The sequence below is a fragment of the Camponotus vicinus genome, unplaced genomic scaffold (assembly GCF_025532165.1).
Source record: "Camponotus vicinus isolate PSW18456_S1 unplaced genomic scaffold, iyCamVici1.0 SCAF_8, whole genome shotgun sequence".
NCBI lineage: Eukaryota > Metazoa > Arthropoda > Insecta > Hymenoptera > Formicidae > Camponotus > Camponotus vicinus.
In genome coordinates this window covers 16,947,039-16,959,811 of record NW_028141980.1, presented here as the reverse complement: position 1 = coordinate 16,959,811, position 12,773 = coordinate 16,947,039, and the positions used below count along the sequence as shown (strand labels likewise).

Below are 12,773 nucleotides of genomic sequence, written 5' to 3'. Positions count from 1 at the left end.
TAAACACACATCTACAAATGCGGAAGTGGAAGATTGGAAAGATATGCAAAATTGGCAGATATACATATCTATTCTTTTTAAATGCTCGATTGAATATTCAATAATTTTCGTCGTAAATATAAATAGTCTACTATTTTGTATAAATGAAATGCCACATAAAATATTATTACGAGAATACATATCGAAACATATGTATATTTTAACATGTGCATTGGCAAGAGACAAATAGAGAAACAATTGATTTTATAACAAAAGAAAATCAACAGGTGTTATCACACAGACAAACACTCGCAGAGTAGCTTCTTGATCGAAGTCGACGCAAGCGCAATCACTCTTTTTTCCAGTAGCGCAGTTACTCATGCCTCATTCTTGTGCGTGCACTCATGGAAGAAGTTTGTCCTTCTATAGGGACACAATCGATCCGCCTTCTGTGACAAAGCTACAAAACTATCGCTGACAAAAATAAAAGGTATCGTGAATCTTGATACATTGTCTCTGCTTTCTACACTTGTAATAAGCGAGACTCAATAAACATGCATATTTTTTATATTATTTTATGTTATATCTATATTTGTATACATTAAATCTTTCGTAATATGTTATTTCTTTCTTTTGATGAGACAGAAATTGATATTATCGTTTCATATTCATTCAAAAATATATATATCAAATCTATATATAACTATGAAGTTAGAGTAGTAGACATCACTCGTTTTATCTCACACTTTTTCAAATATCGCATATCAAATGACATATACATATTTTTAATAATAGAAAAAAATTAGATATCCATTCTTAGAAAATAAATAATTGCCTGTTTATGATTTCTTAATTTAAATAGTATAATAATAAAAAAATTCTGTTATTGGAATATTATTTAATTTAATTTATGTGAAATGTATAAATGTAAAGTTACATTATTTCTTCTTTTCTACGTGGAAAATATTATACAGTTTTATAGTCGTTTTATGGCTTGTTGATCTTTGCATCATTATTGCGTAAAATATAGAAAATATTTTACAGTTGATTTTATGGCCTAATGACCTTTGCATCATTATTGCGTAGAATACATAAAGGTGAAATAAGACATCGACGCTTTTATTAACTGTAATAATGAAATATATTCTCTCATATTGCATTATAAAACATATTAACATTTGAATATCACAGTTCATGCCATAAAAATTTTTACCGTAGCAAAACATTCTAATGAAATTACAAACAGTCCGGCAATATTTATGTGGAAATTTTTCCTGCTCCTTTGCAAAATAAAGAGTATCATCTTCTGTGCACATAACGGTGCCTCGTACCATCGAACATTGTATCTAGGAAATAATGTGATAAACTACTAATGAGGAATGTACATATGTACACTAATATACAGGGTGAGTTTTATTGCTAGTGTCAATCTTTTTATCATGCGGGAGATTACCGACTGCATAATAAATTGATCGGCCTTCGATACGGTCGATCCAAATTATTGACATTTATGTACCGATCAATTTATTATGCAGTCGATAATTTCCCACATGATAAAAAGATTGACACAAGCAATAAAACTCACCCTGTATATCCAATTGCGATCAACACATAAAATTGTTTCTTACGCGGTAGAATATATACGATTACTATAATTTATAACTTCTTGCCCGGCATAATTAGCCACAAACATGTATAAAAGCATGATTAATACAATTATTAAATGTAATAAAACTGATTCCATATCTCCAAGCGATGCATTATGAAAAATCTAAAATTATGACTGTGATTAATATATTTCGTACGTATAACAATAACTCATTTTAGATTTATGATTATGTTAAAAAAATAAATAAATAAAAATAAATAAGGAATACGAAAAATTATGGTTTCTTATTGAGATTTCTCTGCTTTCTAAAATTTTATGATTTATAATTAGCATATATACACACACATAGTTTCATCTTATCAATTACTCATCTTATCAGATATTCATCTTATCAATTATTTTATACATCATTTTTTATTATATTTCATTTATTTATTTTTCTTAAATTTTTAAATTTGAATATTATCAGATATCATCTCGTGGAAATATGTTTGAAAACTCGAAAAGAGATACTTACTCTAAACATATTTAGGCTCAAAGAAGTCACAAGAAAAGCTATTAATAAGAAGAATGAGCCTTCAAAACTAGAGAAGAATAAATTGGTGAATCTTTAACAAAAACAAAATATTATTATAATGTTGTACAATTGTTGTACATGCATACCAACTTCATAGCCTTGCGATGGATTTCGACGGCATAAAATATTTTTTTATAAATCATGGTTTGATTTTCCAGGTTGATATTTTGTAGCATTTTAGTTGTCATTGCTTGCTCCATACGATAGCTGTGATTAATTTGTCTGCTATAAATATCTAGTTCTCCCAACATTATATTGAGAAATATAAACGACCAAATATTTCATGTCCTTTTCTAATTTATTATTTACCTTGCAATTTTAAACAGTCCACAGATGTGTATGATGCATCCTAAAAGCATCGATCCTGTCGCTGTAATCGTGGTCGATCCTATACAAATAACTACGTTTACATGTAGTAAAATTAAATAGAAATACTTTTTTCGATCGACTACGTATTCCGTCAGCATTGTTATTACTCGAGATTCATTTATGTGTAAGACAGTACCGAAGATTAGTGGCCAAATTAATAATATTACAGTAGAAAATGTCAAGCATATATTGATCACTGAAAACATTTAAAATGATTAAATTGCTTTTTTTTATATTTTAAAATGTGATATTTATGCGCATGTATAATTAAAACTTTTAATTCAATTAGTCTTCAATTACTCTTCTATTTTTGTAGAATATTGATTATAATATTTTTCAATATAAACAAAGAATAAATATGTTAACATATATTGTAGAAATATATACATAAGTATGTGAAGTATAAGTATGCTTTTTATACACAAGTTTTATAATTGTCCTAAAGTTTCGAAATTTTTAAATTCTGGTAGAAAAATTACAAATACATATACGGGATGTCCTATTTTTTTTGAGAGTCAAATGTCTGAAAATTACGGGGTTTTTAGAAAAAAATGTTTTAGAAAAGAGGTTGGAATGGTTTCAAAGCGGATGTAATATCGCGTTCTTGAATTGTCTTTGAATGACATTTTTCAAAGCCATTTGAAGGCAAACTTTATTATTTTAAACGGAAAAATTTTTTTATTGCAAGATCGGGCTCAACTTCCGAATAGCCCCTACCTCCGAATTTGATGAAACTTCCAGCATTTGAAGACTATAACAGAACACATTCACACCATAAAGGATTTTTTGCGGAAACGAGTAGAAGCAAAGAAACTCAAAAAAGAAAGTTTTCATATATTTCGCAAGAGATACTTATATAAATATCAGAAACGTATACACACACACACACACACACACGCGGGCCCTTAACTTAAACTTAAGTTAAGTTGTATAAGTTAATTGAAATTTAGGTTTAAAGTTAAGATTAGGTACCTTGCCTACCGGCGGGGTGGTTGCGGGAGGGGGGCCGAAGGCCCCCCTTGCACCCCCCGCGCGCGCGCGCGCGTGTGTGTGTATATATACGTTTCTGATATTTATATAAGTATCGTAATTAAAATCGACTACACTGGCAATTTTTATTGGTGGTAAAGAATCACAACGTTTCGACCATAGGTTTTGGTCCTTTTCGAGTGAACTTCAAAAAACATATTATTTCCAATATTACAAACAAAAATAAATTACATTGATTTTGAAAAGAAAGAGCAACAAGTTATTTACATACGGTAATTTAATTAAGTATTATATCGTGAAAAATAAGGAAATCACTTCGTCAAGATTATCATGTCAACCTCTCCAAACACACAGAGAAAGACTAGACAACCTTTATTATTCTATCATAAATATTGTTTAAATTTTCAGTGTCCTTTTGTAAGTTAATCGTGTTGTCAAACTTTTTATGAAAAACATTTCGGCAATTTCTCTCTTTCTCACGTGTTTCTCATTATGTAAAATAACAGGTAACGACCAGTCGAAGTCATGATTAGATTCAACTTTATGTTTGCTAATAACAGAAAAATTACTTTCGTGCAATTTTATGTTGTTGCGATGTTCTTTTACCCGAGTGCCAACATGTCTTTTTGTTTGGCCGATATATGACATATTACAATTTTTGCAATCTAATTTGTAAACGACTTCAGTCCTGTTATTGGTAGGCAACCTATCTTTACCGCGTTTAATCAATGTGTTTAGTTTTTTAGGTACATTGTAAACGACATTAAGACCTACATTTTTAAAAACGCGACTAATTTCACCACTCAAACCCTCCACAAACGGCAAGGAAATGTACGAAGGTGTAACTGCATTGTCACATTCATTGTCAATATTCACGTTATCACGATGTTTTAAAATATATAATCTTTTTTGCACATAACGGTTAATAATTTGCGTTGGAAAACAATTGTTAGAAAGAATCTGCTTAACGATATCAATATTCTTGGAATGAAATCGAACGTCGGCTAACAAAATGGCGCGGTCAACGAGATTGTAAATAGTGTTCATTTTATATTTAAACGAATGCTTAGAATAAAAATTAGTATATCTGTTGGAACAGGTGGGTTTCCTGTACCAATCAGTCAAAAGGCGACCCTCCGATCTGATGACAATCGTGTCGAGAAAACTGATACACGAATCATACTCAGTTTCATGTGTAAATTGCAGACGTTGATGATAATTATTAAAGGTCGTTTTCATGACTTCGACTGGTCGTTATTTTACATAATGAGAAACACGTGAGAAAGAGAGAAATTGCCGAAATGTTTTTCATAAAAAAGTTTGACAACACGATTAACTTACAAAAGGACACTGAAAATTTAAACAATATTTATGATAGAATAATAAAGGTTGTCTAGTCTTTCTCTGTGTGTTTGGAGAGGTTGACATGATAATTTTGACGAAGTGATTTCCTTATTTTTCACGATATAATACTTAATTAAATTACCGTATGTAAATAACTTGTTGCTCTTTCTTTTCAAAATCAATGTAATTTATGCCAGTGTGGTCAATTTTAATTACGTTTTTTATTTTATTTACTGGCGAACTTCAAGAATTTATTATTTTATATAAGTATCTTTTGCGAAATATATGAAAATTTTCTTTTTTGAGTTTCTTTGCTTCTACTCGTCTTTCCGCAAAAAATTCTTTATGGTGTGAATGTGTTCTGTTATAGTCTTCAAATGCTGGAAGTTTCATCAAATTCGGAGGTAGGGGCTATTCGGAAGTCTTACCCAAGATCGGAAAGAGCATTTAATTTTACGTAAAAAAAGTACCAAAAAGCTTTGGATATAAACTCACTATTTAAAAAGATAATTTATAAAAAAGAAAAAGCTTCTCTCTTTTTCCCTATTGAACAGTATGTATGATGTATACGCGTGTTGCTCCTCTCTCAGGCAAACCTAGAACCTAGGATGATAAACAGAAACGTGGAAGTTTCTCTATAGATTCATAATTCGTTATATGGTATTTTAAGATTCCAAACCTTCTCTGGTATGTAGTATAAATTTTCAGTTTGAAAAATACTCCACAATAACACTGTTAACCTCGTGACCTAATTTAATTCTCCGATAAGAAGCGATGCACGTACACATTTTGTATATACTTTGTTCAATAGAAGACCTTTTTCTTTTTCATAAATTATCTTTGCGAATGTATACCAAAAATATTCTAATATATTTTTACATAAAATTAACGCTTAAACTTTAGAAACGTTTTACATAAAAATTTTTTGATTCTTCAATAAAAAAATGCTCCTTTCTATTTAAAAAAATTAAGATTATATATAACTTTTAAAATATATTTAATTAAAAATCCATTCAAAGACAATTCAAGATCGCGATATTATGTCCTCCTTGAAATCATATAACTTTCATCTAAAATATTTCTTTCTAAAATTTCATGATTTCCAGATATTTGACTGTCAAAAAATAAAATGAGACATCCTGTATATTTAAGCTGCGAGTCAAAATAGAAATCGAAATAATTTAAATATTTAATTTTTATCACAATTGGGCTCAACTTCATGACGTATAATAGTCGGCAATGTTATCTTACATGTAAGTATAGCTGTACAACGTTTCGCGTTATTTCCATATTTTATAAGGATAGCAATTTCGTTTTCATCTTTTAATTCATTACAAATATATTGTAGTTGCTCCAACAAATTTCTTAGCTACCATGACGACATATTTAACGTTATTTTGGAGAAGTTGGAAAAGATTGTTATATATAAATATTTAATTAATAGGATTTAATATTAGAATTATTCATACATACAAGTAGATAAACATTAACTTACATTATGAGTGTTAATCCAAAACATGTTGTATTTGAGTGCATAGATATTGCAAATCATTGTAATAGAAAAAACTTTCATCACAAACTCAACAGTGCAATCTTTTTTTATGAGTGCTGTAAGCTTTAATCAATTAATTTATTGAAAATATTGCATTAAGAAAATATCAAACCTATATACACACACACACACATACACAAACGCGCGCGTTACATTTTACTATAAGATTAAAATAATAAATTAAAACAATAGAAAATATAACAGATTAAAATAATAATTTTTGTAATAATATATAATAAAATAACGGAAAATTTTAGTAATTATTTATTTAGCAATTGCCAATATATTATCTATTATCAATAATCAAACATAATTTGATCATATTCAAAAATATTTGTACAAAGTGGACGTTTTCTATAATTAATAATAATATGTACATTTTTTATTAATACGAATAAAAATATGGACGTACCTGGAATATAACAAAGCTCGACAAAATACCGAAGAACAAAATTCCCTGAAACCGAACGAATTTTGATTTTTGATAAGGCCATAGGCCGACTGCAAGTAGGAGGATCCGATTTAAATTAAAATGTTGAGTTCTGATGCAGATCATATTGTGCGAGCATAGGAACGAGTTAAACAAAGCGAAAAAATTGGTGAGGATTCGCTTTTATCTTCTCTTCTTCCATCTCCACACAAATATTTTCAAACTTGCCAATTTATTCCTTTAAAGTAAATTCTGTCATAAAGTAAATTCTGTCATAAATTATTTAATTGAGAATATATATAAAATTGCACAAAATATTGTTAAAAGCACTTTTTATATAACAATTTTGTGAGATTAGCTGATTAAATGATCAATTTCACATGTAAGGAAATTTAATAAATGAATATTTCACGTAGAGAAATATGTACCTTTTCGATCGAAGTCGGCGCAAGCGCATTCGCTTCATTTTCGAATAACTCAATGTCATGTCTCTCATTCTTATGCGTGCGCTCATGGAAGAAGGTCGTCCTTCTAGAAGATCGAGCGGCCTTACGTGTATTGGCAAAACTATAAAATTATTGCTGGCAAAAATATAAGGTACTATGGGATTTGGAGATTCATTAGTTATTAGAGATTCAATAATTGTTGCTTTTAATTGAAACATGCCCATTTTTATATTTTCTCATATTATATTTATATTTGATATCTAGATTTTTATGCATTATTTTTCGTCATGTATTGATTGATTATTGGTGAAGCAAAAATTGATGTTATCGTATTCGTTCATAAATGTGCACTTTAATTTTGCATACATTTGTAAAATTAACTTTAAAATATTAGATGTCGTTTTGTTTTCAAATAGTTTTTTAAATCATAAACAACATAAATATATGTATATCTCTCATAATAGAAAAATTAAGTAGTTATTTATTATTGCAATTAAATAATTATTACTTTGATTTCTTATTTATTTAAACGATCAAGAAACAATCAGGATATAAATCGTTTTTATTGAGATGTATTATATAATTTATGCGGAATTTATTAAAATCACATATTTTACTTTGACTAAAATATATTATGGTTGATTTCTATGAGGTAATATATCTTCGCATCATTGCTGCATACTATATATAACGGTGAAATAAGACATCGATGTTTTTGTTAACTACAATGACGATATACGTTTCTTATATTGCATTATGAAACATATTAAGTTATGAAACATGTTAACTTTAAATATCGCAATTTCTGACACACATAATTCTCTTACCGTGGCAAAAAATCTTATTGATACTACCAATAATCCGGCGATAGTGAAGTTGAAAGTTTTGCTGCTTTTTTGCAAAATAAATAGTATCATTTTCTGCACATGTAATGGTGCCATATACCATTGAGAATTATACCTATGAAGTAATATAATGATGAACTAGTAATGAAACTCATATGTATATACATATATGGAATTACAAAATATATATCGAATAACAATATATATGTAATTACAAACATAAAGTTGTTTCTTACACGGCAGAGTATATATGATTATTATAATTTGTAATTTCTTCTCCGCAATAATTAAATATAAACATATATAAGAGGGTGCCAAATACAAATATAAGATGTAAAAAAAATGCTTCTTTATTTTCAAGCGATGCATTACGAAAGATCTAAAATCGTGATTATGAATATATTTCGTATGTAGAATTCTTTATTATAATTATGCTATAAAAAATATGTAATTGTTAATTGCAAATTACATATTTTTTCTTCGAAACAATTATGTGTTTTCTTTACACCAATTAATTCCTCTCATTATTTTGTACATACATAAAAGTATTAAGGTAAGATAATCGAAAAATGAATATTTTACTAGATATATTTTATGGTTTATGTAAAATTAAGAGATTATTTCAAGCCTCATAACTCGAAAAGTATTCAATGAAAAAGTTTACTTTATAACTTAATACTAAACTTTATTATAGTGTTTTGAAAAGCTCTCGAGGTAAGCTACAAGAGCTTTTTTTGGGAAGAGATTGCCCTAACACCCTGTATATATTAATAAAATAGAATTAAAGTTTAATCTAATAAATTAGAATTAAATGGTAATTCAAAAGTGTTACTGAAATAAACATAATAGTAAACACACACACACACACACATACACACACACACACACACACACACACACACACACACACACACACACACACACACACACACACACATATATATATATATATACATATACATACACGTATATACATTTACTTTTTTATTTTAGTAACACTTTTGATAATTACCATTTAATTCTACTTTATTAGATTCATAACTTACTATCATTGTTTAAAAGATTATCATTATCACGTCATTGGTTGATAAATAAAGTAAATATTTCAATATAAAGCTTATATATTTATTAATAATATTCATTTACGTATGTTACATTTATTATTAATGTTCTTAGTAATATAAATATAAATTTATAACAAAAACAATACAAAAATTATTGAAGCCGATTTTCGTCCTTATCGACGCTTCTTCTTTGATCATTTGATATCATTAGATGTCATACATATTCCGTTTAGAAATATATTTCAAAAATACCAAAAAAAACTTACTGCAAATATATTCAAGCTCAAGGAAACCACACCAAAGAATATTAATAACAAATATGAACCTTTAAAACTAGATGACATAAAGTCGATAATCCTTTAAAAAAAATAAAATATTATTGCAAAAGCTATATATAATTGTTATCTCATGCATACTAACTTCATAGTTCTGCGATGAATTTCGACGGCATAAAATATTTTTTCATGAATCAGAGTCTGACTCTTTATATTAATATTTTCGAGCATTTTGGTCGATATTGCTTGTTCCATACGATAACTGTAATTAATTTGTCTGTTGTAAATATATATCATAGTTTTTCCAAAAATATGTGTATTGATAAATTAAAACAATCAAAGAAATAAAAATATTGCTCGTAGGCGTATATTTCATAATCTTTTTTAAATTCACTATTTACGTTGCAATTTGAAACAATCCACAGATGTGTATGACGTATCCTAAGAACAAGGTGCCCGTCGCTGTAATCGTAATTCCCCCTATACAGAAAACTGCATTTGTGTGGAATAAAATTAAATAGAAATATTTTTTTTTATCGACAAAATATTCAGTCACGATTTCTATTTTCCGAATCTCTAGTTGAGATTCATTTATGTGCAAAACAGTACCGAGAATGTGTGGCCAAATTGGCATTGATATAGCAATAACTGTACAGCATATAGTGATCACTGAAAACATATAAAATGATTATAAAATTTGCTTTCTGTTATATTTAGAAATGTGTTATACATGCATAATTCAAATTTCGTTGTTCTTTAATCACGCTTATCGAATATTTAACTCTAATATTTTCGTAGAATATTGACTATACTATTTAGTAAAATATACAAAATTATTATATTTTGAATATAATAATAATAAATATTAAATTAAATAATAAAATAATAATAATAAAAATAAAATAACTAATTAAAATAATAATAAATTTAGTATGATCACAAATAAACTTGTTATTTATATATATACTCATCATTCGCTCCCTACTAAAGATTATATATACAGGGTGTCCCAGATATCTTTCGTCCAAAAAAAAGGCAGATTCTCTGGCCAATTTAAAAACGATTTTTCCTCAGCGAAAATGTCGCGGCACTAATAGTTTTCGAGTTATAAACGATTGAAAATAAAGGGTTTTTCGCAAACTAAGGCTTATGGGAATAAAATATTAATAAAGTCACATTCTTTAGTTAATTTTAGGTAGAGTTTACTTTAATAGAATTTTAATTTAAGGCTTACAATTAGTTAGAAAGATACATGATGACAAAAATTGGGAATATGCAAAGAATAATGATCTCCCTTGACATTTTCGCTGAGGAAAAATCGTTTTTAAATTGGCCAGAGAATCTGTCTTTTTTTTTGGACGGAAGATACCTGGGACACCCTGTATATATATACTTCTGGATAAAATTAACGCATAATTTTTTTTCACTTTTTCTTTAAAATTTTTCGTCAAAATTTAAATATCAGCTTTTAAAGAAAAAGTGAAAAAAAATTATGTGTTAATTTTGTCCAGGAGTATATATATATATATAAAGAAAGGTTAATTTAATATAAATATTTAACTTTTATTATAATAGGAATCTATTGAATTTCATGATAAAATAGTTGCAAGAAAAAAAATGCTGTCTTACATATAAATATAGCTGTATAACGTTTAGCGTTATTTCCATAATTTATAATGATGGCAATTTCGTTTTCGTCTTTTAGTTCACTACAAATATACTGTAGTTGCTCCAATATATTTCTCAGCTATCATCGCAACAACATTTGACGTTGTTGGAAAAGATTGTTATATATAAATATTTAATTATTAGAATTTAATTTTAAAATTATTTATATGTACAAGTAGAAAAACATTTTCTTACATTATGAGCGTTAATCCAAAACATGCTGTATTTAATTACGTAGAAATTAAAGATTACTGTAGTAGAAAAAACTTTGATAATAAAGTCAGAAGTACATTTTGTGGTTATAAGCGCCGTGAGCTTGAATCAGTCAATTTATTAAAAATATTGCATTAGGAGAATATCATTCTACATTTTACTTAACGAGATAAGATTAACACAACAATCTATTTTATAGTATATAATAACGTATTGAATTTTTAATAATTAATCTGTAAATTCTGATGTAAATCTCTATTATCTATTGATTATCTTTTATTATCAATTATTAAACATAATTTGATATTTTCATATTTAAAAATCGCATAAAAGTGAGCGGTTGGTATCATTCGTAAATATATATGTACATATATGGACGTACCTGAAATATAACAAAGCTTAACAGAATACCGAAAAATAAGATTTCTTGAAACAGAACAAATTTTGATTTCTGATAAGGCCACAAACCGATTGCGAGTAAGAGTTTCCGATTGAGATTAAAATGAGTCTCGATGCAAACCATACTGTGCGAGTATAGGAACGTGCTGAATGACTGAACGTATTAAATTGCGGAAGAATTGATAAAGTTACGTTTTTATCCTCTCTTCTTCAAATTATTGAAATATTCTCGACTTTATCCTTAAAAATAATTCTGTCATAAATTATTTAATTCGTAATAAATACAAAATTGCACAAAATTTTGTCAAAAGCATTTATAGAATAACAATTTCATGAGAAGAGGAATTTAAACGATCAATTTCACATATAAAGAAATTTTATAAATGAGTATTTCACATACATACGCAGAAAAATAGGTATCTCTGTGATCGAAATCAGCGCAAGCGCATTCGCTCTTTTTTCGAGTAACGCAGTATCGAGTGCCTCATTCTTATGCGTGCACTTGTGGAAGAAGTTTGTTCTCCTGGAGGGACACAATTGATCTGCCTTACGTGTTGGTGAAGTTACAAAGTTATCTCCGGCAAAAATATGAAGTTCCGTGAACTTTGATTCAGAGCTTTCTACATTTTGATACACGTGAGACTCAATAAATGTTGTTCTTAATTAAAACGTGCACATGCTTTTTTATTATTTTATATCTACATTTTTATATAATATAGTGGTAGTTTTATATAGTAGTCTCTCGTAATATATTGCTATTAATATAATTTATATAAATTAATATATTGCTATTAATATTAATTAATATTAATATTAATTAATATTAATATTTAAAATTTATATTAATTAATATTAATATTAATTTATGTAAATAATATATTTCTATTAATATAATTTATATAAATGAAGCAAAAATTGATATCATCCGTTCATTAAATAATATACACAATAATTCTGTTTATATTTATAAAATTAACCTTAAAATATTATATATAAAATATTATTCGTTTTGT

General features: G+C 27.5%; 2 protein-coding genes across 2 annotated transcripts; both read right to left on the bottom strand.

Moving 5' to 3' along the window:
* Nucleotides 1-1,054: 1,054 nt before the first annotated feature.
* LOC145976158 (uncharacterized) lies at nucleotides 1,055-7,027 on the bottom strand. The gene is made up of 9 exons (XM_083107132.1): nucleotides 6,833-7,027; nucleotides 6,364-6,483; nucleotides 6,120-6,237; nucleotides 2,475-2,730; nucleotides 2,256-2,372; nucleotides 2,106-2,196; nucleotides 1,608-1,750; nucleotides 1,193-1,325; nucleotides 1,055-1,105 (listed from the first exon to the last, which is right to left on the bottom strand). The coding sequence occupies exons 1-9, from the start codon at nucleotides 6,974-6,976 to the stop codon at nucleotides 1,055-1,057; spliced, it is 1,173 nt and encodes a 390-aa protein (XP_082963258.1). The 5' UTR covers nucleotides 6,977-7,027.
* A 937-nt stretch (nucleotides 7,028-7,964) lies between these two features.
* LOC145976159 (uncharacterized) lies at nucleotides 7,965-11,884 on the bottom strand. The gene is made up of 9 exons (XM_083107133.1): nucleotides 11,744-11,884; nucleotides 11,344-11,463; nucleotides 11,110-11,227; nucleotides 9,882-10,149; nucleotides 9,626-9,742; nucleotides 9,472-9,562; nucleotides 8,378-8,520; nucleotides 8,124-8,256; nucleotides 7,965-8,018 (listed from the first exon to the last, which is right to left on the bottom strand). The coding sequence occupies exons 1-9, from the start codon at nucleotides 11,882-11,884 to the stop codon at nucleotides 7,965-7,967; spliced, it is 1,185 nt and encodes a 394-aa protein (XP_082963259.1).
* Between the last annotated feature and the right edge of the window lie 889 nt (nucleotides 11,885-12,773).

Excerpts from the sequence above, each read along its gene's own strand:
- LOC145976158 (XM_083107132.1), bottom strand. The coding sequence starts at position 6,976 with ATGATCTGCATCAGAACTCAACATTTTAATTTAAATCGGATCCTCCTA. Across the intron at positions 2,373-2,474 it reads GGACTGTTTAAAATTGCAAG|CTATCGTATGGAGCAAGCAA; the intron begins GTAAATAATAAA and ends AATTAATCACAG. Across the intron at positions 1,751-2,105 it reads TGAGCCTAAATATGTTTAGA|ATTTTTCATAATGCATCGCT; the intron begins GTAAGTATCTCT and ends TCATAATTTTAG.
- LOC145976159 (XM_083107133.1), bottom strand. The coding sequence starts at position 11,884 with ATGGTTTGCATCGAGACTCATTTTAATCTCAATCGGAAACTCTTACTC. Across the intron at positions 9,563-9,625 it reads ATTCATCGCAGAACTATGAA|GATTATCGACTTTATGTCAT; the intron begins GTTAGTATGCAT and ends TTTTTTTTAAAG. Across the intron at positions 8,257-8,377 it reads AATCATATATACTCTGCCGT|GTATAATTCTCAATGGTATA; the intron begins GTAAGAAACAAC and ends ATTACTTCATAG.